At 38.3% G+C, this 27,261-nt stretch overlaps 1 protein-coding gene across 1 annotated transcript; it reads left to right on the top strand.

Annotated features, from left to right (window-relative positions):
* LOC134209164 (von Willebrand factor-like) lies at positions 1-26,754 on the top strand. The gene is made up of 5 exons (XM_062685147.1): positions 1-91; positions 148-375; positions 9,451-9,713; positions 26,270-26,411; positions 26,468-26,754. Exons 1-5 carry the CDS (start codon positions 1-3, stop codon positions 26,752-26,754), a joined length of 1,011 nt encoding a protein of 336 aa, XP_062541131.1.
* The last annotated feature ends 507 nt before the right edge of the window (positions 26,755-27,261 follow it).

The raw sequence follows: 27,261 nt of genomic DNA, 5'->3' as shown, positions 1-27,261 counted from the left end.
ATGAAATTCGCAGCCATTGCCATCCTCGTCGTTTCCGTTTGCATTCACTCTGTTTTCAGTGTGCATCCACATCCAGGGTGCTCAAAATGCCGTAAGATCTGCGTTGTATAATCAACTGCTCGCAAGACTAATCGACTTATATTTTAGATTGTAAACGTCCTTTCGAGGAGTACCAAGTATGTGGAACGAGCTGTCCCAAGACCTGCGATAACCTGCTGGGAGGAGTGTGCGCCACAGTTTGCGTTCCCGGATGCTTCTGTAAGGAAGGATACGTTCGTAACCCGGCGGGATTCTGTGTGCGTCCTGAGCAATGTCCTTGCGCCACCACGACCACACCGGAGCCAACTACCACTACCGAGCCTTGCACCACTCCCTGCCCACATTCTGCTTAAAGCGATAAGCAAATATGTAGCAGCAAATCTCATAATTCAGAAGTGATAGAATATTCGATCCCGTTGTCATTTTTTCTTTATTTCACAGATCAAACCAAATAGTTTCAGTTAAAGTAAATAATTGCGTTGGCGCTTTTTCGAATTTAGAACCAATTAAATAAAATATCGACATATCGGCAGAATTGTGTTGTTCATGTCTATCCTTTAATCGTAAATGGTGTTACATCCCACGTTACGTTCAATTTCGCTACTAGTCAATGAATAGATTCCATTATTCATTCCACCAATAGTGCCATGGATTCACGTCTTATGATTTCTCAAACAGCTTACCAATTCTTCAGAAGCATTCCTTTTCGATTCGTATGTTTCATTTATTTGGGCAGATAACTTTGCAAGACTTTTATGTGCAGCACAGGCCACTCCGGCCTTAGTCTGGTAATAAATAAATAAAGGAAAACTTTGCATCATAACGAAGCCTTAAAACCAGCCTCATTTTTTAGCAGGGATTAACAGAAATCTGTAACCAGACTATTCGCATATCCTATGTCGTGTGTAAATGCGCAATGATATTGACAACACTCGCTTCTTGTTCTAAATGAAAAAGCAATCTAGCAATCACGGGTCAAAAAAACATTTTAAATTTGCACAATGTTTTAAAATTTTGGATTTTTTCTTTAATGAAGGAATAAGTCACCAATAAAATCCCACTTCTCACTCCTGGGTCCTCACTTCTCACTTTTTACTTTACATTTCTTACTTCTCACATCTTACTTCTTACTTCTCACTTTCACTTTTTATTTCTCACTCTCCACTTCGAATTTCTCATTCCCCACTTTCTCACTACTCACAATTCTCAGCTCTCAATTCCCATTTCTTACTTTTCACTTCTCACTTGTTACAATTTCCGTGCGTTTGTTTTGTTTTCCTCAATTTATATTCACCAACTTTTTGTATATACAAACCTTGCGGTTCCCAAAACGAATCGATTACGGAAAAAATCTTGCAAATCGGTCAACCCGTTCGCGAGTTAAATCGCCAGGAAGGAAATCTCAACTCATTTTTATTATATAAGATCTAAAAAAATTGGTAACTCCAGGAAATTCTGGTGAAGCAATTTTTTTTTCAAAGTTCAAAAATTTAAAAGTCTGAAAATCCCAAAAGATTAGAAATGTACGAAAATTATACCCCCCTGTCATAAGACGAGTTTATACAATCCCATTGAATTCCACCACTTAAGTTTTGATCTCATATAATAAAAATGAGTTGAGATTTCCTTCCTGGCGATTTAACTCGCGAACGGGTTGACCGATTTGCAAGATTTTTTCCCTAATCGATTCGTTTTGGGAACCGCAAGGTTTGTATATACAAAAAGTTGGTGAATATAACGGGGAAATGTAAAAAAATCATTAGAATACTATTTTGGGTCAGCTGTTGAGGAAAACAAAACAAACGCACGGAAATTGTAACAAGTGAGAAGTGAAAAGTAAGAAGTGGGAATTGAGAGCTGAGAATTGAGTAGTGAGTAGTGAGAAAGTGGGGAATGAGTAATTCGAAGTGGAGAGTGAGAAATAAAAAGTGAAAGTGAGAAGTAAGAAGTGAGAAGTAAGAAATGTAAAGTAAAAAGTGAGAAGTGAGGACCCAGGAGTGAGAAGTGGGATTTTATTGGTGACTTATTCCTTCATTAAAGAAAAAATCCAAAATTTTAGAACATTGTGAAAATTTAAAATGTTTTTCAGACCCGTGATTGCTAGATTGCTTTTTCATTTAGAACAAGAAGCGATTGTTGTCAATATCATTGCGCATTTACACACGACATAGGATATGCGAATAGTCTGGTTATAGATTTCCGTTTATCCCTGCTAAAAAATGGAGCTGATTTCAAGGCTCCTTATGATGCAAAGTTTTCCTTTATTTATTTATTACCAGACTAAGGCCGGAGTGGCCTGTGCTGCACATAAAAGTCTTGCAAAGTTATCTGCCCAAATAAATGAAACATACGAGTCGAAAAGGAATGCTTCAGAAGAATTGGTAAGCTGTTTGAGAAATATTAAGACGTTAATTCATGACACTATCGATGAAAAGAATAATGGAATCTATTCATTGACTAGCAGCGAAATTGAACGTAACGTGGGATGTAACACCATTAACGATTAAAGGATAGACATGAACAACACATTTTTTCCGATATGCCGATATTTTATTTAATTGGTTCTAAATTCGAAAAAGCGTCAACGCAATTATTTACTATTTGAAACTATTTGGTTTGATCTGAGAAATCAAGAAAAATGACAACGGGATCGAACATACTACCACTTCTAAATTATGAGATTTGCTGCTGTTTGCCCATCGCCTCATGCAGAATGTGGGCAGGGAGTGGTGCAAGGCTCGGTGGTGGTAGTTGGCTCCGGTGTGGTCGTGGTAGCGCAAGGACATTGCTCAGGACGCACACACAATCCCGCCGGGTTACGGACGTATCCTTCCTTACAGAAGCATCCTGGAACGCAAACTGTGGCGCACACTCCTCCCAGCAGGTTATCACAGGTCTTGGGACAGCTCGTTCCACATACTTGGTACTCCTCGAAAGGACGTTTACAATCTAAAATATAAGTCGATTAGTCTTGCGAGCAGTTGATTATACAACGCAGATCTTACGGCATTTTGAGCACCCTGGATGTGGATGCACACTGAAAACCGAGTGAATGCAAACGGAAGCGACGAGGATGGCAATGGCTGCGAATTTCATCTTGGCTTGATTGAACTGGACTGTACAGAACCGAACTGATGACTTGATTAAGATTGGTTACAGTTTTTATTTGATTCTGAAGCCAGGAACTGACCAACGATAATATGGACATACGTGAGTTTTTTTTCTGGAATCAATAACATGGGTAGCGTGGAGTTATTCTTCGATTATTGCCGACTCTTTGTTATTTGCATAACACCGCTTTGTCAATTGATGGTGATAATAGATATTATCCCATAGCTCCAGTTAAAAGTTATCGGTATCCTTGCTTCAATGTGAGTGGGGACACCTTACTTATTTTCTCATGGTTCCAGAATCGAACGACTTGGAATTAAATTAAATTAATATTTTTTGACACATGTGTCGGATAATTTAATAGGCTAATGTCAAATAATTCTCTGGGTCACACGATTCTAGAGCACGTGTTTATCAATCGATTATCGATTTTATTACTCGTGTGGGTGGAATACCACACCAAGTCGTTCAACGGTTGATAACTATTGTTTCTTTCACTGATTGGAAGTTTTACTGTGAATTTTCTGTTAGGGAAGATGGCTCTGTCATTTAAGAGTAATTTTCTTTATTTAAGAGTCATTTAGGAGTTATTTTCATAAGATAATTAGTATCTAAATTTTATTATAATCAGATCACTTATTAACACACGGTTACCTCACAAATGGTTTGGTGAAAACATTCCACTAAAATGCTCAAAATAATTTTCTTAACGAAAATTATAATTATTCTGAAAATTCTGTAAATTTGTGATTTCTCAAATGTTACAATGAAAAATAATTAAAATTCGTGCAAAACACAATAAATCTCGAAGAAATTTAAAACTTCTTAGGTTTCGTGACCTTGCGGTTAGCGACGTCAGTCGTCTAGACGAATGTGCTATGGAGTGTGGATTCAATTTCCACCCTGGTAAGGAGAAAACTTTTCGTGAAGCGGAAAATCGTCCACTGCTCCACTGTGCGATCTCTGTTCGAAAACGCTGATCCTGTCTTTTATATATTTTTTTTTTAATTTAAAAAAAAACCTTAAAAGTTAAAAATCTGAAATCTGAAAGTTATCATAAAATTACTATATAAATATAAAAAATCCTTAACATTATGTTAAAATAATTCCAAAAAAATCTAAAAATTAAAAATAAATTGAAAAATTTTAAAAACATAAAGATTATAAGAAAAGAAAAGAAAAGGAAAGACAGAATCACCGTTTTCGACCAGACAGAGGTCGCACAGACTGAACACTTAACATCTAGCATGAGACAACGGGCAGGAAATTTACACAACACCCAGTGGACCAGTGGAGAACTTTTCGCTTTACGAGAAGTTTTTTCCTTACCGGGGTGGGAATCGAACCCACTCTCCGCACAGGCGGCTAAACTATTCACGTCGCTGACCGCATGGCCACGAAGCCCACAAATTATTCTGAATTTTATAAAACCAATGTAGATTCGGATGATTTGGAAATCCTAAAAAAAATCCATGAATCTTTAAAACCTAAAAAAAATTCCAACAATTTCGAAAAATGTGTAGGTTTTGTTTATTATAATAATTCCAAAAACCCCTCAAATTAAAAACTAATAAAAATTCAAATAAATTAAAAATTCAAAAAATTTGAAAAAAATAGGAATTATAAAAATCCTACAAACTCTTAAAAACTCAAAAAGTTTTTAAAGGGTTAGAAATTTAAAAAATGAAAAACAAATTAAATGTTCGATTTACAAAACTTTTTGAAAATTTTAGATTTTTCAAAAGTCTAAGACTTTTAAAAATTAACAAACAAATTCAATACACTGAAGACGGTTTGCACGAAGGATCACGCATTATTTACTTCTCACACAATAAAAACGAACCTTGACTATACAAGATAGTACTTGGACGAAAGCTTTTTGATATACTTATGAGCTAAGGGTATTAAAACGAATATTGGAATTAAAATCACTCAGTATAAAATTATCAAAGCAAAAAAAGGTGCGGCACAAGAACCGCATTGTATTTTTATTATGATCAAGTCGTACGGAGTACGATAGATGCATTGAAAATATTTCGTCCAATTTCTAACTTGTTTGGCCAAAGCGCGTTATTATTGTGTGCAAAGCAAATTAAGGAAAGAACGCCTGAAATGCTGGCCTAAAATATCACTGCCAGGCAGATAGGTCCTGATTTTCACTGTACAATATCAATAAACGCAATAAAAATTGCTTTTATCCATATCCAACTTTTTGAGCAGGTCATGATATGAAAATTGAATCACCTCTTTTGACATTTGTGTTGTACAATATAATTTTTATAATTGGATCCAAGTTGACTAAAGTAGGTATAATTAGAAAAAAATATTATTTACATGACAACCTGCATGACGTATTGTAAATATAGATGGGCGAACGCTCACGAGCCGTTCGTTTGAACCGGTTCGTAAGAAACATCGTTCAAACCCTGGCTCTCTAAATTTGACCCGCAGCTCTCAAATAAAGCGTGGCTCAAATAATAAACACTGTGTCACTCGATCAGCTGCTTACTTTTGACATTTGCTGATTGTTTGTTCAGGAGCCAGCATATATTCTGCAATTCTCTTACATACCCCTTTGCATTTTCTGGCCTTGAAATAAACTGGCAGCGCAGTCGATATTTCTGGATCTTCGATTTGAAAAACAGGGATTTGGAGATGAAAGCAAATAACAGCAAGCATATCAATTTATAGTTGACCTTCCCCCTCAAAAATTGTGTATTGTTTTATTGTCTAAGTCATTTCTTTGACTCTTTTAAGGTAAAATTTCCCAAAAAACCCATTTTCGAACCCAAATCGAAAACAAAAGCTGAAAATGTGCTGCACGTGTGCGCGTCATTGTTGCGAATTTACAAACCGCAATTATTTATATGTTTTGAACGCAAAGCTTTTAAAGCTAGTGGATCGGATGCAATCCTGCGTATGGTTACTTATCAGTCCCATGATTGATTTTGCATTTAGAAAAGAAGCGATTGTTTTCAATATCATTGCACACTTACACACTACATAGGATATGCGGTTACAGATTTCCGTTTATCTCTGCTAAAAAATGGCACTGATTTCAAGGGTTCTTATGATGCAAAGTTATCTGTTATCTGCAAAGTTATCGAAGAAACATAAAAATCGAAAAGGAATGCTTCTGATGTTCGCAATAAAACTATCAGAATTGGTAAGCTGTTTGAGAAATCATAAGACGTGAATTCATGGCACTATTATTGATGGAATGAATAATGGAATCTATTCATTGGCTAGCAGCGAAATGGAACGTAACGTGGGATATAACAGCATTACGATTGAACAACACATTTTTGCCGATATGCCGATATTTTATTTTATTGGTTCTAAATTCGAAAAAGGGTCAACGCAATTATTTACTTTAACTGAAACTGATCTGAGAAATGAAGAAAAAATGACAACGGGATCGAATATACTATCACTTCTGAGTTATGAGATTTGCTGCTGTTTGCCCATCGCCTTAAACGGAATGTGGGCAGGGAGTGGTGCAAGGCTCAGTAGTTGTAGTTGGCTCCGGAGTAGTGGTGGTGGCACAAGGACATTGCTCAGGACGCACACATAATCCGGCTGGGTTACGAACGTATCCTTCCTTACAGAAGCATCCCGGAACGCAAACTGTGGCGCATACTCCACCCAACAGGTTATCGCAGGTCTTAGGACAGCTCGTTCCACATACTTGGTACTCTTCGAAAGGACGTTTACAATCTAAAACATAAGTTGGTTAGTGTCTCGAGCAGTTGATTATACAACGCAGATCTTACGGCATTTTGAGCACCCTGGATGTGGAGGCACACTGAAAACCGAGTGAATGCAAACGGAAGCGACGAGGATGGCAATGGCTGCGAATTTCATCTTGGCTTGATTGAACTGGACTGTACAAAACCGAACTGATGACTTGATTAAGTTTAGTTACGGTTTTTATTTGATTCTGAAGCCAGGAACTAACCTACGATAATGTTGGCCTACGTGAGTTTTCTTTTCTGATATCAATAACATGACTAGTGGGAGTTATTCTTTGGTGATTGCCTACGCTTTGTTCTTTGCAGAACAGCGCTTTGTCAATGGATGGTGATAATAGATATTATTTCATAGCCCCAGTTAAAAGTTATTTATTTTCTCATAATTAATAGGCTAATGCCAAATAATTCTAGCACGTTTTTAGAGCACATGTTCGTCATTTAATAACCGATTTTATTACTCGTATGGGCGATATACCACACCAACTCGTTCAACGGTTGTTAATTATTGTTTCCGATTAGAAGTTCTACTGTGAACTTTGGGAAGATGTTTCTGTAATTTAAAAGTTATTTTCCCTATATTACAAAATTAATATGATATTAATTACATAATGAATATGAATTTCACTACTTTGTTGTAAGCTTACATTTCTATTATCATCAGACATCTTATAGACACACCAATCAGAAACTCAAAAAGTAGACAAATTGTTACATCACGCGGCTCCAGTCCGTGTTGGATGCCGCCAAAAACATGTTATGCAACTTCTGTGCATTACAAATTGACGTCTACTACATTTTTTAGATTTTTATACCCCTCCCCCTCTGTCGCGCTTTTTTGTATACTGAGAGTACGCACTGTCACAATATCGTGATCCCCCAAGAACAACGTAAAAACGCTAAATTTTTTTTTAATATTTTAAGGATCCCTAATTTTCAAAAAAAAAATGTTTTTTTGAAGTTGGGAATTCTGATATTTAAAAAAAAATCAAGTTATACTCTCGTACAGAGTGTTGCAAAATGGGACCATTTGCGACCCCTATTCGAGTCATAGCTGGAGTAAGACACAAAGCAAGACCATGCTGAGGGTGGCTGGGTTCGATTTCCGGTGCCGGTCTAGGCAATTTTCGGATTGGAAATTGTCTCGACTTCCCTGGGCATAAAAGTATCATCGTGCTAGCCTCATGATATACACCCAACCATGAGATGGCAGATTTTAATACAGTTCTGCATAAGAACTTTACAGAAACTGTATAATAATTGGGCATATACAATTCTGTAAGCTTTTTATAAAAAAATTTATTAAAATAATACAGATTTGTATTATTTTAATACAATATTTGTATAAAAAGCTTACAGAATTGTATATGCCCAGATTTTATACAATGATTGTCAGATTTGTATTTTGGGAGTACGAATGCAAAAATGGTAACCTGGCTTAGAAACCTCGTAGTTAATAACTGTGGAAATGCTTAATGAACACTAAGCTGCTTTTGGATTTAATTTTCAAACTACGGCATGCATTACCAAGGATCTTCAACTTGTTTTGTCCTAGATTTTTCATCTCGTGAATCAACACGAACTGGCTGTGTATGTGTAGACTAGACTAGACTAGACTAGATTTTTCATCTCGTGAATCAATTTGAATGTATTGGTTTTGGAAAGTCAAAACAACACTGCCCATGATTCCATAGTTGACGTATCAACCATACGAAATTTAACCGCTTTGACTTACATGTGTATTAAAATAATTCAAACGGTGCAACATCGATACGATGCTTGTTCTCACCTCATTTAAGTGCTTGCAGGTTGAAACGATTTAAATTTGCGATGTTTATCCCTAAATTATTCGAAACACATGCGAAAGTGCAATGATTATTTCGTCAACTATGAAATCATGGGCAGAACAGTGTTCCATCTAATGATGGTACTGCATTCATCCACATAAAGGAACTCGTTTGGGGTTATGCACAATTATAACTTCTGCACACAAGACCCGAGAAACCATTTTTAGCGAAATCCATCTCCTATTATATTTTCCCCGACGTGGAAGAATAGACATCAAATAACACATCAAGCACCATAAGGTTTCTATTCTTTAGTTTCTAGCCGTAGAATAGAATCGATACATGCATTCTACACGGACTTCCTTATCCATTCATTGGCAGATTACTGTTTAATTGAACTCTAGAAGCGCATGCGACCGCATGCCGCTGAATAACATCACGCATTCCATATTGACACGGGAGAGATCGTTGAATCGAGAATAGCACAAATCAAAACAACGTACCTACGTCCAGGTTACCGATGGTCAGTTTCTGCTTACGGATTCGAATAAAAACCCTTCCCAGTAGAAATCAATTCATCAGTTCGGATCTGTGCAGCTTCTGTCAATCAAGTCAAAATGAAATTCGCAGCCATTGCCATCCTCGTTGCTTCCGTTTGCATTCAATCGGTCTTCAGTGTTCATCCTCCACGGGGCTGCTCAAAATGTCGTAAGATCTTCGTTGTGTATCCAACTATCTGAGAAGCTAATTAACTTCTATTTCAGATTGTAAACGTCCTTTCGAGGAGTACCAAGAATGTGGAACGAGCTGTCCTAAGACCTGCGATAACCTGCTGGGAGGAGTGTGCGCCACAGTTTGCGTTCCGGGATGCTTCTGTAAGGAAGGATACGTTCGCAACCATAAGGGATTCTGTGTGCTTCCTGAGCAATGTCCTTGCGCTACCACAACTACACCGGAACCAACCACTACCACTGAACCTTGCACTACGACCACACCGGAGCCATGCACCACACGCTGCCCGAATGCAGTTTGAGGAGATCGTTCAATAGCGGGGAGCTTCAGTAAAAAGATATAAATGGCGAAATAACTTTGCCGACTGTGACACAATTGTTTTTTCAAAAACTTTTTGGCATCAATTCATTAAACCGGATATCGGAAAAAAGCTTTTTTTAATGTTAGCATTTTATTATTCAACTGTTCTAAAACTTTCATAAAAAGCCTAATGACAGCATTCCGATCCGAAAGATCCGCTCGACCATACCGGGAATGAAACCTTGATGCTTCAAACAACTCGACATAGTACGTTCAGATCTTTTCCTCTGGGGGTCAATGTTTGACAAACAGGTTTGACTGTTTGTGTAGGGGGTTATATAGCGTACTCTAGGGTGGTCGGTATTGGCCATTTTTCTCAAATACCGGTATTCGGTATTTGATGGAGGCAATACCGGTAATACCGGTAGAATACCGGTTTTGGTGAAAATTTGATTTGGAGTTTAGGATGAAAAACAATATTTGTTGATGAACTTTTAATGTTAAAATCATTGCTTATTGAGCTGGGCAAAGCGAAACTTAAGTAGACATTACATAGTGAGCGACTCATCTCCCAAACCGCATGGATTTTGTTAGCAATGTTGCCAACTACTGAGAATGCCCTCTCTGGTTCAACCGAAGTAGGAAGAATGGTTCCAAGACCTTCGAACATCAGTGTCAAATACTTGCCTTATCAGTTATCGGACCGCTAAACTTCAAACTGGTGTCAAACTCAATGACAGCTGCATTGCGCTGCACATTTAGGTGCACTTTTATTGCATCTGACGTCTATTGACAACCGTTTGACGTCCAGAATGCGTTGCAGTTATCGAACGGCATTCGTTAACTGAAAAGTAAACATTTTGTAGTTATCGAACGGCTACAGCTACAGCAACGCTACAGTCTCTTTACAAGTTTTTCTTTAACCGATAAACCAGAAAAATATCCATAGAGGCATCTTCTTCGTACCGATCGTCAAGTATGATCGTTGTCTCAGTTTAAACGATCGCATTAGGAATAATTAGACGCTTCAATATCCCATACGCTTGCAAAATCAAAGTAGCTCTGGATCTCTCGAAGAAAATGCCAAAATCGTTTCTGATTAATTGCTTCATGGGAGAATTATTCAAAAAAGCAAAAAGATCGAAGTATTTGGATCGGCTTTCTTGGATTCATACCTTAAAAGCATCGAAACAGTGGCGGAAATTTCTGTGGCTTGATTTGATGATAGTTCCAACGTCGGCTTCATATAGAGTGCAGAACTCACAGAGCAGTAGTTCCACAACAGCTTGAACAGGTTCGAGGGCTTAAATTATTTCAGCGTGCCTTGGCATCAGCCATGAATTAAAATTCTTTTCCGAATTCAGAACGGACATATTTTTGCAGAAAATCGTTTTTCATAGGTGATCTTCGGAAAAGCACTACTACAGCTCGTACCTTTTTCACAATTTCATACATTGTGGGAAAATAATCGACTATATCAACAATGTTCATTGAAGAAAAAGTCATTCGCAGTTTGACAGATGGCTAAGAGAATGAAGCAACAGGTATGATTAATGACGATGTTGATCGATTTTTGTTGTAGCGTAAACGTCGTCAATGATGCTTACTTGGGCAAAGGTACTCATGCGCGCATTTAATTGTTGTATTTTTGCTCGATGAGACTTTACTGCTTGTAACCGAATATTTGCCCCATCTATGCTGGATTTCCGGTTTATATGGGATCGTTATGCGATTACAGGTAGTTGAGCTGATATAAGTAGGTGAAAATTATTCGAGATTTTTGATACTGACAGCGAAATTTGAAATACCGAAAATACCGGTATTTTACGTCTCTAATATCGGTATTTTCGGTACCCAAAATTGGCCGGTAATACCGGTATTACCGGTTTCGGTACTACCGGTTAGACCACCCTAGTACTCACCCTCCAATACTCTGGACCAACATTGATTCCGCCCCCCAAGATAATGCTTTGGATGCTGATTTGTTTGGCTGTATGTGAAGTTGTTCGAACAACTGTTTGACTGAAATCAAAGAAGATTGATTTGGTTCGAGTTGTCAGGGGCGGAGTCAAGGTCGACCAAACATGATCTCTAGGAAGCTTCATTTGATTTCTTTTCATTTTGTCGGCCTGGAAGTTCGCCGTACCCCGGTACTGAATAGTTGAGCAACTTTTACAGAATAAGTTTTGAGCATCTCTGCTTGGCTGTAATCCACTCCGGGATCTCATTTAGATGTCATGCTGCGGTACGCTGTTTTTCATGAAGTAAGGAAGCTTCCGTGTTGACGTAATTGATGTTATGATCTGGAGGCACCTTTTGATAACAGGACATATAAAACACCAATTGCAGTTAATATAATATAATGCAATGTAGTCGGTACCGCGAAAAAAATATCCTTTGTAAGCAACACAGTCGCCTATCGCGAAACAATATTGACTGAACTAGAGTGATTCAAATTTTGACTTTTTCACTTAAACGATTGGTTTTGTCATTTTAATAAACCTCCTAAAATGTTTAACTAATTGGCACGCGTCATCTGAAGATTGTACGGAAATTTCTATGGAAATCGCCACTTACGTGAAAGAATGTTTCGTGAGGTGGCCCATAAACTATCTGAATATAATCCATTATCCATATTATTGATATTGATGTTATTTTTTACAGCTTAAATAGAATTTCCCACGAGTTAGTATTTTCGTAATAACTTGTCATGCCAGCATCAAATCTTTTCGCAACATAGACGATATTTTCCTTGCTAAATTTTCTATATTGGTAGTGTATTTATGTATTTTAGAGCTCACTGAGTAACGCTGCAAGAACGGTTTTCCACAAAAGATACTGTTTTCATAGTAATTTTCTAACTAACTTCAAACTGCATGTGCTCAGTCAAATTAAAACCAAATTAACTAAAAATTAATGAAGATTATTTGAATAGCGAATGTCATCGTTCAAGCATAGGGGAATGAAAAATTCAAAAGTTGAATCACTCTACTGAACATATATGAGCTTTCGAAATGTGATCATTGGATGGAGTCCCATTTAAATATAAGGTTTTCTGTACAATTTCGCAAGTCAATCGCAGAGCAGCATATACGAATTGTACGGACGTAATTCTCATGCTCAAATGCATTTTTGGAAAATTTTACATTTTCGTTGAAATTTCGTTTTTAGGTGGCACGTATTTTTATCAAATCTCGCATGCAAACCAAACAATAAATATAATACTTGTTAAGTCAGCTCATTGCATTAAATGGTTTATTTGGTTTCGATCAATACATAAAGTACAGCAGAGGTTCTCAACCTTTTTCTTGAGTGGTACCCTTTATCATGCCTCTTCTTAATTTGGCAGGTTCGTGGCACGATTTTTACACTGCGCAATCCGTTGCGCTTGACCCTAAAGGGAGTTTCTTTTAAAACAGTGTCCTAACCCATAATCTGGGCAGATAGGATCACTAATCACAAAACGATGTGGTTCCGAAGAACGCTAACTACGAACAGAACGTTTATTACAGAGTCCAAATGTGTTTTATATTACAAGCTATGTGTTGCTACATTTTCGCGTCATTGCGCATATACAAAGTGGTTTAATTTTTGCTTACACTGGTTAAACGTGAGGGTATTGATCCGTGTGACAAATATAATTTATTGAGCATGGGAGAGTCGATGTGCTTGCTCTGCACAAGCATTGAAATAAGTAATTTGATCCGAACGCTTGGGGTGAAATTGCTAAGTTATGAGTTTTGTCAATCGTTAATACAATGTATATGACACCCCTTTTACAAAAAAAATAATTGAAGTGAAATGAAATTATTTTATTTTGACAAAATTTTGGCAATTCTTCGATTTTTTTCTCTTTTCTTTTTTTGTTTTGCGAGTTTATTCTTTATGCTTTTATAATTCTATTTTTATGAATTACTGTTTGTTTGTTTGTGTTTTCATTAACAATAGTACAATTTGGGCTGTTGATTTCTTTTACAATATATGGGCCTAGATAGAATGGGTCTAATTTTTACGATTTTCGTTTGTAATATAAATGTGGTCACCGATTCTCAGATCTATTGGATTAATTTTCTCGTTTACTACTTTTTGTCTACTTTCTTTTTCGCTCTAGCAAATTGTCTCTAGCTAATTTGTTTGTTATATTCAGTTTAAATTTTAATTCGTTGTAATATTCCTCAAGGTTATACATCGGCTCATGGTTTGACGTTTTTCGAAAATCAATTGGTAAATTTGCTTTATGTCCAAATACTAATTCAAACGGTGTAAAACTGTGCTCGATATGGGGTGTTGTGTTGTAGCTGAATGTATAAAATTGAATCCAATCATCCCAGTCATCTTTGTGATCATTGGTAAAACATCGCAGATACTCGTTCAAGCATCTATGATTTCTTTCCAATGCTCCAATTGTCTGGGTGATACGCTGTTGAAAATTTTTGTTTTATAGATAAAAGTTATAGAATTTGATCAAGGACTTCGTTGTTATACTCTGTGCCTTGATCTGTTCTAAATTCCAAAATATTTCCGTAAATCAGAATAAAATGTTCGACAAGCGCCTTTGCTATTATTGCTGCTTCTTTTATAGGTATTGGAATACAAACTACGTATTTGGTTAGATTGCATTGTAGTGTTAGAATATACAGTTACCGTTTCTCGTTCTTATGAACGGTCCAACTGTATCCGCTGAAAGAACTTCGAAAGGTTGGTGTGGTAGTAATAACTTGATTTTCTTTAGTATGTCGGTGAACTTTATTGATTTTGCACATATTGCAAGACTTGACAAAATTTGCAACATCTGCTTTCATGTTTCTCCATTTGTATACTTCTCTTATTTTCAAATACATTCTGTGCTGTCCAATATGACCTGACGTCGGGGTCATATGGAAATTCTGAAGAACTTCTTTGATTTTTTCCTGTGTTGTCAGTAGTTTTGGAGGATTGAATAATATTATTTCGCATTTGGAAATGGCTCTGTTAGCGATTTCCTTGAATGTACTAGCGCTGATTTCTTTGAAAAGTTTATCTTCGAGTGAAATGGCCAATTTATCTCTTCTATATTTTATTAAAATCTCTTCAATTTTCAGAAGAGCATACTCTAGCGCATGACTTCCGTTATTCAGAGTAATTTCAATACTTCCCAATATTTTTGTATAATTATGGCTGTATACATTAAATCTTACTTGGTTTCGGTGCACTTCGCAACCAAGCTTAAGGATTTTTCTGGTCTCAGAGGGATTTTCAGTTTGCCAAGCATTAAGGTGATCAATCTTATTACTTGGTTCTTCTGATCTTAGTTTACTATTTGATTGTGAACTGTGTTGTTTTCTTGCCATTGCCCTAGTGTTGACTGTTAAAACTGATAATTTTTTCAGTTCATCTGAATTTGAAGGAATGCGCGAAAGTGCGTCTGCTCATACATTACTTTTGCCTGAAACATATTCAATTTCAAAATCGAACTCTGCTAAATCTAAGCGCATTCGTGTTAATTTGCTAGTAGGATTCTTCATGCCGAATAGATATACTAGTGGCTTATGATCCGTACGAACTATAAACTTTTTCCCGTGTAAATAACTTTTAAAATGATTGATGGCCCAATGTATGGCCGTTAGCTCTTTTCAATTGTTGGTTTGTTACTTTCACCTTTTGTGAAGCTTTTGCTTGCGTAGGCGATTGGTAAATCATGGTTGTCATGTTGTTGTGAAAGAATGGCTCCACACGCTACGTTAGAAGCATCCGTAGTAAGGATAAATTCTTTCGTAAAGTCTGGGTAACGCAAAATTGTCGGAGATATCAGTAATCGTTTTAATTTCTCAAAACTGTTTTGATGTAAATGTGTCCAAGCAAATTTTACACCCTTTTTCAATAAATTGTTCAAGGGCTTTGCTATATTCGCAAAATTTGACACAAACTTCCTGTAATAATTACAGAAAGCGACGAATCGTCGTATTTCATCCGCATTTGTAGGTACTGGGAAATCTTTGATGACTTGGAATTTGCTATTGTCTGGTAAAATCCCTTTATCTGTAATACGATGTCCTAGATAAAGAACTTCTCTTCGAAAAAAGTTGCATTTTTCAGGGTTGGGCTTAAGATTATAGTACCTCAAGCGCTCGAAAACCTTTTGTAAATTGTTCAGATGATGATTTACTGAACAACCTATAATAATTATATCGTCAATATATATAAAGGCACAATCAGGATATAATCCTGCCATAGCGATGTTCATCATTCGCTGGAAGCTATTAGGGCTAATGTTTAACCCGAAAGGTAATCGCTTAAAATTGAAGTGTCCAGATAAAGTGGAAAAAGCTGTGTATTTTTTTGCTTCCGGATCCAATGGAATCTGGTGAAATCCAGACATTAGATCCAGTGTTGTAAATATTTAGCATTTCCTAATTGATCAAGAATTGTATCAATTCTTGGCAATGGAAATTTATCTGCCAAGATTTTTTATTCAACTGGCGAAAATCAACGACCAGTCTCCATTTTTTGCTATTGTTGTCCGATTTTTGGAACAAGTAAAATTGGACTATTATACGGTGATACTGATGGTTCTATAATATCGTCCTTCAGCATCTTTTGAACTTGTTTTTTTTATTGCATCAGTTGGCGAATAAATATTCTTATAATTCAGGATATAAACTGGAACGGGGTCCGTTAAGTGAATATTTTGAGTATAAAAATTGTTTGTGCTCAATTTCTCATCTGACATACAGAAGATGTCTGAATTTTGTTCGATTAATTTTTTCAAAGGTTTCTGTACAAAGTGGGGAACGTTTGAAAAATCTATTTTAGAAAGCAATTTTTGGTTTCGTTCATTATTTAAATTGGGTTTCGTCGCGATTTGTTCATAATTACAAAGTTCGTCGACAACAGGTTGAAAGTTCTGTATTTGTGCTTGTTTGTCAGTTGTGTTGATAAATTTTATCATAGCATTCGGTGGAGATACTATTGTATTTCCACAAAATATTCCAGGTAAAATTTCCTGTGAAAATACTATAGAATCAGAAGTAACTTTGAAGTTTGGTATTCTGCGTACTACTTCACACCTCGGTGGGAGAATAATGGTGTTTTGGAAACTATCCTCGATTGGTATAGTATAGTCTAGTCTATAGTACATCTGTGTTTGATAAGAAAATCCCGTCCCAAAATACCGTCTGTTGGTATTGGGAAATCATTACCAACTATCTGAAAATTATGACTTATTTGAAGACAGTCATTGAATCGTAAGTTAGTAGTAGTTTCGGCAATGGTTTCAGATATTCCATTGGTTATACCTGAGAGTTTATATTTAATATTTCTATCAATAGGTTGGTTAACAGATATTTTCCCACTTTTAAAAAGTGAAACGTCGGCTCCACTATCAATTATTAATGTACATTTTGAATTGGTCATATGTACATCTAAAGTAATAAAATTTACAGCGTTTACATTTGTTAAGTAAATTACGTTAGACGATGCGGGTTTACCTGCATCATATGTTGATCTAAAAATTATCGTTATTAATACTTTGTATATTACGTGAAAGATCCAGTTGATGAAAATTGGTTGGTACAGGAGGTGTATGAGATTGTGGTCCTGCATCTTGGGATATGGAATTTGGAATTGAGGTGTTATGAACACGTATTGCATCAGTTGTAAAGATTTGCCTTCGAGAATTTGTATGGTACCTTCCGCCACGTCCTCTATTTTGATAATAGTTATTCGTATTATGAGGAAAACTATTCCTGAATTGCAAATTATTTCCATGGTAGTTTGGTTGAGCGTTATACTGACCTCTTTTAAAGAAACGAGTTGTGTCGTTTCGGTTGCTATTGAAGCGGCCTTTGTAGTTATGTTGCGTTTGTCTGCTTTTTGAATGTTAACAATTGAGCAGATTGACATGAAGTGTTTGCAGTATTTTCCAAAACCTTTTGCGTGGCTTCCTTCATGTCCTTAAATGTACCTGCTTTAAGAATGAGCTTTGTCTCAGCCGAACCAATACCATTAATTAAGGTTATCTACTCCAGCTTTTGTTGACATTGCTGTTGATACTGTATCAGGAATTCCACTATTAAGGTAGACAGCCTTCAATTTTATGGTAAGTCTTTCCACCTCGTCGCAGAATTTTTCTGCAGTGTCTTTTGCTTCACTGCCTTCAGCTTGGCCAAAATATTCTCCGGTGTGGTTTTATCCTCACATCTTGTTTTAACGTCAGCAATAATATCGTCAATCGTTGCCAATCTTTCAGGTAGACCTAATCTGGCTTTCCCGTAAGACGTGTCTTCAAAAATCTTGCTGCTGTTGCTTGTTGGTTCGCCTCCGTTAGATCCTTCAAAAGATTTGCGGAATCCAAAAAGCATCGATACCGTCAGCCGTTCCATCGTATGGCTGTACGATAGATGTAGCTACTTTATAATCAAACGGCATTGTGACTTGTGGTTTAGTGTTTAATTGTTCAAATTTGAGTTTAAGAATATTTCGAATTTCAGATATTGAATTTCGAGATGCTTTAATTAAAAGTTAATTCCGTATCCGGTATAGTATCTTCTTCTTCTAGTAACCCCTTTCAATTTGGTTATATAACTCGTTTGCGTAGTTTAATTTAGCCTGAAGAGTGGTAACTGTGAAATTTTATTAATGGATTTTTTAAATTATTTAGAAGTGTGTTCAGTAAGCCAATGTCGTCTTGTAAAGTCGACATTGATAAATATTTCAGCTAGATTAAATATTATACATCAGCTATATTTGCGATAGATGCTGCTTTTCCCATGGCATACCCTTTACGCTGCCAGCGTAGCTTCAACGTTTTTCTCAAGACTAAAATGAGTTGAATAATTACAATTGCAAGGATTAGCCAAAGTTTAATTTCGTGACTATCATGGTAATTTTCATTTTGTTCTAGGTGTTCAACTATGTTAATATTATTTTCGCCTTTTTGATCTACTTTTGAATTTGGTTTCCCCATCGTAATATAAATGTACAATATTTAATACACAATAATTATAATAATAACAATAATAACACGATGTAATAGTTTGAGTACTTCACCTTACTGAATTTTCCAGAACTCCAGCTGCTGTATTTTCACTCCACTGGTCTCGGGCTGGTGTTATTTGGCATCTGCATTCTCTTCATCGCCTTGCTCGTCTGCTGTACAGATTATCTTCCGTATCTTGGTATCTGCATTCTCTTCATCGCCTTGCTCGTCTGCTGTACAGATTATCTTCCGAATCTTGGTATCTGCATTCTCTTCATCGCCTTGCTCGTCTGCTGTACAGATTATCTTCCGAATCTTGGTATCTGCATTCTCTTCATCACCCCTCTCGCCTGCTGTACAGATTGTCTTGCAGATCTTCGCATCTGCATTCTCTTCATATCCTTTCTCGTGTATCGAACAGTTTGATTTTCACTTCACTATTTTTCTCGTGCATCGTAATGATCGTTCACGCATTTTACTAGCACTATACAATTATTTTGTATTGTTTTGCACATTTCACTAGCATTGTACGGATTGTCTTCCTCTCTTTTGTTGTGCACCGTGCCGATGGTTTTAAACCTCTGTGCTAGCACTTAAATACTGGCTGCAACGATTGCGACTCAATTCCACGCAAACCATCTCTTCAATTTCTTAATGGCTGTTTTTCTTCATTCTCGGTAAACTGTTGCACTGCACTAACTCTGGCCGGTCGCCATATCATGCCTCTTCTTAATTTGGCAGGTTCGTGGCACGATTTTTACACTGCGCAATCCGTTGCGCTTGACCCTAAAGGGAGTTTCTTTTAAAACAGTGTCCTAACCCATAATCTGGGCAGATAGGATCACTAATCACAAAACGATGTGGTTCCGAAGAACGCTAACTACGAACAGAACGTTTATTACAGAGTCCAAATGTGTTTTATATTACAAGCTATGTGTTGCTACATTTTCGCGTCATTGCGCATATACAAAGTGGTTTAATTTTGCTTACACTGGTTAAACGTGAGGGTATTGATCCGTGTGACAAATATAATTTATTGAGCATGGGAGAGTCGATGTGCTTGCTCTGCACAAGCATTGAAATAAGTAATTTGATCCGAACGCTTGGGGTGAAATTGCTAAGTTATGAGTTTTGTCAATCGTTAATACAATGTATATGACACCTTTGTAGCTTTTTTATTAATTGAGGTTCCCCCTATTTTTTATGAATGAAAATAAGCGTTATTTATAACAGATGTGAACATAAAAATTAAAACCAACGGGATCATGAAGTTGGCTCAAATATTCATTATTACGCGAAACTACACAGTACTAATTTAGTTTACACATCAAGCTTCCTACAAGAAAGGTTCCGAGCCACTTGAAAGCAGGCCTTTTAAAAGAAGGTTCAAAGCTTGGAAAGAGGCTTCCGAGAAGCGTAGAAATAGGCTTACAGCTTTATACAGGACTTTTATGACTATTGAGGGCTTCCGAGCCTTTTGAAAGGAGGCTTCCGGGCCTCTTGAAAGGAGGCTTCCGGGCCTCTTGAAAGGAGGCTTCCGGGCCTCTTGAAAGGAGGCTTCCGGGCCTCTTGAAAGGAGGCTTCCGGGCCTCTTGGAAGGAGGCTTCCGGGCCCCTTGAAAGGAGGCTGGGCCTCTTGAAAGGGAGGCTTCCCGGCCTCTTGAAGGAGGCTTCCGGGCCTCTTGAAAGGAGGCTTCCGGGCCTCTTGAAAGGAGGCTTCCGGGCCTCTTGAAAGGAGGCTTCCGGGCCTCTTGAAAGGAGGCTTCCGGGCCTCTTGAAAGGAGGCTTCCGGGCCTCTTGAAAGGAGGCTTCCGGGCCTCTTGAAAGGAGGCTTCTGGGCCTCTTGAAAGGAGGCTTGGGCCTCTTGAAAGGAGGCTTCGGGCCTCTTGAAAGGAGGCTTCCGGGCCTCTTGAAAGGAGGCTTGGGCCTCTTGAAAGGAGGCTTCCGGGCCTCTTGAAAGGAGGCTTCCGGGCCTCTTGAAAGGAGGCTTCCGGGCCTCTTGAAAGGAGGCTTCCGGGCCTCTTGAAAGGAGGCTTCCGGGCCTCTTGAAAGGAGGCTTCCGGGCCTCTTGAAAGGAGGGCTCCGGGGCCTCTTGAAAGGAGGCTTCCGAGCCTCTTGAAAGGAGGCTTCGGGCCTCTTGAAAGGGGGCTTCCGGGCCTCTTGAAAGGAGGAGCTTCCGGGCCTCTTGAAAGGAGGCTTCGGGCCTCTTGAAAGGAGGCTTCCTGGGCCTCTTGAAAGGAGGCTTCCGGGCCTCTTGAAAGGGCTTCCGGGCCTCTTGAAAGGAGGCCTGGCCTCTTGAAAGGAGGCCTCTTGAAAGGAGGCTTCCGGGCCTCTTGAAGGAGGCTTCCGGGCCTCTTGAAAGGAGGCTTCCGGGCCTCTTGAAAGGAGGCTTCCGGGCCTCTTGAAAGGAGGCTTCCAGGCCTCTTGAAAGGAGGCTTCGGGCCTCTTGAAAGGAGGCTTCGGGCCTCTTGAAAGGAGGGCTTCAGGGCCTCTTGAAAGGAGGCTTCCGGGCCTCTTGAAAGGAGGCTTCCGGGCCTCTTGAAAGGAGGCTTGGGCCTCTTGAAAGGAGGCTTCCGGGCCTCTTGAAAGGAGGCTTCCAGGCCTCTTGAAAGGAGGCTTCCGGGCCTCTTGAAAGGAGGCTTCGGGCCTCTTGAAAGGAGGCTCTGGGCCTCTTGAAAGGAGGCTTCGGGCCTCTTGAAAGGAGGCTTCAGGCCTCTTGAAAGGAGGCTTCCGGGCCTCTTGAAAGGAGGCTTGGGCCTCTTGAAAGGAGGCTTCCGGGCCTCTTGAAAGGAGGCTTCGGGCCTCTTGAAGGAGGCTTCGGGCCTCTTGAAAGGAGGCTTCCGGGCCTCTTGAAAGGAGGCTTCCGGGCCTCTTGAAAGGAGGCTTCCGGGCCTCTTGAAAGGAGGCTTCCGGGCCTCTTGAAAGGAGGCTTGGCCTCTTGAAAGGAGGCTTCCTGGCCTCTTGAAAGGAGGCTTCCGGCCTCTTGAAAGGAGGCTTCCGGGCCTCTTGAAAGGAGGCTTCCAGGGCCTCTTGAAAGGAGGCTTCAGGCCTCTTGGAAGGAGGCTTCTGGGCCTCTTGAAAGGAGGCTTCCGGGCCTCTTGAAAGGAGGCTTCCGGGCCTCTTGAAAGGAGGCTTCCGGGCCTCTTGAAAGGAGGCTTCCGGGCCTCTTGAAAGGAGGCTTCCGGGCCTCTTGAAAGAAGGCTTCCGGGCCTCTTTGAAAACGTAGGCTTCTGAGCCTGAAAAAGGATTGTTGGTCAAATTTTGCGCTTTGTTAAGCCTTTAGATGTTTAATTCAAAATGAATTAAAATATAGAACAAGCCGAATATTGATAAGACTACAGATCATGTACAATAAGCAGGTCAACTAGATGTTGTTACTTTGTGATGCATTCAAGACTGCCCTTCTTCTTCTTCTTCTTATTGGCATTACATCCCCACACTGGGACAGAGCCGCCTCGCAGCTTAGTGTTCATTAAGCATTTCCACAGTTATTAACTGCGAGGTTTCTAAGCCAAGTTACCATTTTTGCATTCGTATATCATGAGGCTAACACGATGATACTTTTATGCCCAGGGAAGTCGAGACAATTTCCAATCCGAAAACTGTCTAGACTGGCACCGGGAATCGAACCCAGCCACCCTCAGCATGGTCTTGCTTTGTAGCCGCGCGTCTTACCGCACGGCTAAGGAGGGCCCCCATACTGCCATAAATATTGTAAAACTATTATTTAGTGCTTTATCCAGTATTTTGCGCTCGGTAATGGCGGCCGAGTGAGTTCCGATGAGTGCCTTTTTGACATTCAAAAGGTAGAAAATATTTACGTATTTTAATCAATGTAGGCCTTGATTCAGTAAGAAGCATCAGAACTCTTCAAACAAACAACAATGTCAAAAAAATTCCTTCAAGGTATTTAATATTTTGGTATAACCAGTTTTCCCATGATTTTTTTTGTAACATAATTTCCTAGGAATTTGGAAGCCATAACCTTACACGGAGCTATCATGAATAAATATTGTATCTACTCGTCAAGTCCATCAAATCATTTATACTGACATTCGTTAAAGAATTGTTTTTATTTTACAGCTTGGCCATAGGATGTTAGAGCTGGAGACGACCCAAAAAAACGCAAATAACTTTTATGAATCGATATTTGTTCACACATTTTCAATCTAAGCGTCGCACTGGACTTATTGATCGCTTCTAGTGGTACAAACCACTATTGGTTCTATTTCACGGAAGCTTTTTTTTATAAATCGAATAGTCAATTCCGTTTCATCAATCCCTTACATAAATCCTCCGGAGTCCGCAAATCGATGTGGAGTAATAAAACTGCTGGTAGTCCAACCGAATTGTACTATTCTTGTCACCTTGAGCAGTTATGGTTTTAAATGGTTGTAAGTGGATGTAAGTGGTTGTAAGCTCGTAATGATCAATTTAACATTCGTGATTTAACGGGTTTAGTATTTTGAGAATTCATTAAAACTGTATATTTATCAACATTTGACTGCATTGGCCAAGATAATCAAGGTAGATAATTGCGAAGGAAATAGTTGGTTTTATATATTTTAAATTTTAACTGGCATATTGCTACCACAGGTTATCATTTTAACGTTTTCAGCTGGTTGCATTTGCTATGAAAGTAGATATGTTAAGTGGATTCATGTACAAATATCAGGACAAATGGCTTGATATCGTTTGATATACACTCATTTCTTAGTTTGTAGCATCTTCATTGTCACCACGCTAAAGTAGAGGAATGTTGTGGCACATATTCCTAGGAAATAATATAAAATTAATTCAAAAATATAGGGGGAAAGACGGCTTTGGCAGGTTTTGTTCTATTATTGGCGGGGGGGTTTTTGTCGACCAAATTTTATGAAATTTGGCCACAATATTCTTTGATATGCAAAGAATGTTTAGGCCAAATTTGAGCCTAGTCAGTCATAAAAAAACCCCTGCCAATAATAGAACAAAACCTGCCAAAGCCGTCATTCCCCCTACGCGAAAGCTATCAAATATTTGAAAACGGGTATGCTATATAGAAAACATTTGACATTTTGTTTGTTGTAGACACCGGATGAGTGCCAATGTTTTTCAAAGAATCAAGGCCTATATTGATTAAAATATGTAAATATTTTCTACCTCTTGAATGTCAAAAGGCACTCACTCTGCCGCCATTATGGAGCGCAAAATACTGGATTAATAGACAAGTGAAAATATAATAAATATTCAAATAAAGAAAACAAAAAAATAGTCATGATTTTTATTTTCAATATTGGATGATTGTCACCTAAAATTTTTATTTTTATTTGAATAACCTGCATCATCACCTTGCAAGCTCAATATACTAATCCGCCACTTCCACTGTTATGAAGACCAAGATTTTAAAGCCACGTTACCATTTTTGCACCCATATTAAAATAATGTAACTAACTAGACATACTCCAATGGTCAAGTTAATGGTCAAGAATAAGTTTAAATAAAATTATCATCGAAATTTATGTGCAATTTGCATCTTACCTCATCAAACCCTTTTTTTTCAATTTTATTAAAAAAAAAACAGATTAATCCACCTAGCGGTGATGGTGCCTTCCTCGTTCGTTCAAAAGGTTTGGAAAAATCTCAAATAACACCAATATGTGGATTGGTCTTATTTTTCATATTTGTTTATAGGCCTAAAAAAAATCTCGCCGAACGCAATTTGTTGCAAACAAATCGGATGAGCAAAAAATGGCATTTTATTTAGTAGTTTTAAAATTAGTATTTTCGCCATAACTTTTGACCCAATTGTACGATCCGGCCAAGTTTCTATAGGAAACAATGGGACAAGATTCTGCGTCGAATGAAATCTGTTGCGAGCGACCTGAGAAGCACACATATTGCACATCAATCACAGTAACTTATATATGACCGGATTCCGTCACAATATGGTTACTGCAACCAGATTTGTTGAAATTGTGTTGCTTGGGGAATAGATGCAGTATAAGTGCTAAGAAAGTGAGCTAGACTATTTTGAACTCTTTTTCACAATAAATAGTAATTTGACCATAACATCTAAGCCCATAGTCCGATCTGGCTAATCTTCAATAAGAAAATATGAGACATTCTGCGTCGAATGCAAATGCGAGCAAATCGGTTGAGGAAAAGTGCCTGAAAAATGAGTGACATTTTTTACGCGATGTTTTCGTATGAATTTGTATTTTGGCCATAACTTCTGATCCCATGATCCGATCTGACCAATTTCACATAGGAAACAATGAGACAGGATTCTGCGTCGAATGTACTTTGTTGCGAAACAAATCGGTTGAGGATAAGTGCCCGAAAATGAGTGACATTTTTACGAGATTTTTTCGTATGAATTTGTATTTTGGCCATAACTTCTGATCCCATAGTTCGATCTGGTCAATTTCAAATAGGAAACAATGGGACAGGATTCTGCGTCGAATGCAACTTGTTGCGAGCAAATCGGTTGAGGATAAGTGCCCTGAAAATGAGTGACATTTTTTACGCGATGTTTTCGTATGAATTTGTATTTTGGCCATAACTTCTGATCCCATGATCCGATCTGACCAATTTCACATAGGAAACAATGAGACAGGATTCTGCGTCGAATGTACTTTGTTGCGAGCAAATCGGTTGAGGATAAGTGCCCGAAAAATGAGTGACATTTTTTACGAGATTTTTTCGTATGAATTTGTATTTTGGCCATAACTTCTGATCCCATAGTTCGATCTGGTCAATTTCAAATAGGAAACAATGGGACACAATTCCTTGTCGAATGCAACTTGTTGCTAGCAAATCGGTTGAAGATAAGTGCCCGAAAATGAGTGACATATTTTACGCGATTTTTTCGTATGAATTTGTATTTTGGCCATAACTTCTGATCCCATAGTCCGATCTGGCCAATTTCAAATAGGAAACAATGGGACAGGATTCTGCGTCGAATGTTGAGGATAAGTACCCGAAAAATGAGTGACATTTTTTGAGTAGTTTTGCGCACACACACACACACATACACACACACATACACACACAGACATCACCTCGATTCGTCGAACTGAGTCGATTGGTATATAACACTATGGGTCTCCGGGCCTTCTATAAAAAGTTTGTTTTTGGAGCGATCATATAGCCTTTACCGTATACTTAGTATACGAGAAAGGCAAAAAGCTGATATACACCTACGTACATCAGTTTAGAAAAATCCGAAAATAAGTTCATAATGATCCAAATTTCTATCTTCTTCCCTTGGTTTACATATGCTGAATGGATCCAAAATACCATATTTTCGATATTTTTTTGTATTATTTTAAGCTGCCTTATTTTGTTCATCCACAAAAGCCTTCTAACACTGTCGGTCCAAAAACCTTTTATCATTCCTACCAGGAATGCAGCCGATCATTTAGTTGCCATCATCACCGGTTCTACTGAGCCTTCAAGTGCATGCCATCATAGATGAATAACTCCACGCATTCCATGTTGACACGGGGGTGCTTGTTGAATCGAGAATAGCACAAATCAAAACAATGCACCTACGTCCAGGTTCCGGACGATCAGTTTCTGCTTACAGATTCGAATAAAAACCCTTTCCAGTAGCAATCAATTCATCAGTTCGGATCCTGTGTCGCTCCTGTCAATCAAGTCAACATGAAATTCGCAGCCATTGCCATCCTCGTTGCTTCCGTTTGCATTCTTTCAGTTTTCAGTTTGCCACCACCACCTGGCTGCCGAAAATGCCGTAAGATCCTCGTTGTTTATCCTACTATCTGCGAAACTAACCGACTTCTATTTCAGATTGTAAACTACCTTTCGAGGAGTACCAAGTATGTGGAACGGGCTGTTCCAAGACCTGCGACAATCTTCTGGGAGGAGTGTGCGCCACAGTTTGCGTTCCGGGATGCTTCTGTAAGGAAGGATACGTCCGCAACCGTGAGGGATTCTGTGTGCTTCCTGAGCAATGTCCTTGCGCCACCACCACTACTCCGGAGCCAACCACTACTACTGAGCCTTGCACTACGACCACACCGGAGCCAACCACCACTACCGAGCCTTGTACCACACCATGCCCGAAAGCGGTTTAAGGAGAACGTTTAGCTGTGGCTAACTGTGATAATTAGAAATTAATAACTCAATCGTTTGTAGGTTTCGAGTAACTTTGGGGATGGTAACAATTTTTTCAAACATTTATTGACAAAAAAATTTAAATTGTATAACTCGGTAAAAGCTCTTTTGAATGAATTAGCGCATTATCGTAAAAACAGGGTTCTACTCAATTTAATAAAACTCTACAACAGTGTCACAAAAAAAACCTAATAATTTTCGTTCACCAATATGAACCGGTGCCAGCGAAAGTGGTACATGTTACATTGAGTAAATTTTTCAGGAGACGAATTTTCCCAAAAACATCGAATAATAAATTCATATTTGAAATTTTTTGCAACTAATCTGTACCAACATGTTATGACTGATGTGCCTAAAGATAGTAGTGAAAAAAACGAAGTTTATGACAAATTTCAAGTTTATTGGAACAAATTGCACATGTACCACTATTAATGGGAACAAAAGGAAACAGAAACCGAAAAACGTTG

The sequence above is a fragment of the Armigeres subalbatus genome, chromosome 2, assembly GCF_024139115.2.
Source record: "Armigeres subalbatus isolate Guangzhou_Male chromosome 2, GZ_Asu_2, whole genome shotgun sequence".
In the NCBI taxonomy this organism is placed as follows: Eukaryota; Metazoa; Arthropoda; class Insecta; order Diptera; family Culicidae; genus Armigeres; species Armigeres subalbatus.
This window is presented reverse-complemented; position numbering and strand designations above follow the sequence as displayed.

Bases quoted from the DNA above. Each gene is read 5' to 3' on its own strand.
- LOC134209164 (XM_062685147.1), top strand. From the start codon at position 1: ATGAAATTCGCAGCCATTGCCATCCTCGTCGTTTCCGTTTGCATTCAC. The intron at 92-147 runs GTAAGATCTGCG...CTTATATTTTAG, and splicing joins TCCAGGGTGCTCAAAATGCC to ATTGTAAACGTCCTTTCGAG. The intron at 9,714-26,269 runs GTTTGAGGAGAT...CCTTTCCAGTAG, and splicing joins CCACACGCTGCCCGAATGCA to CAATCAATTCATCAGTTCGG.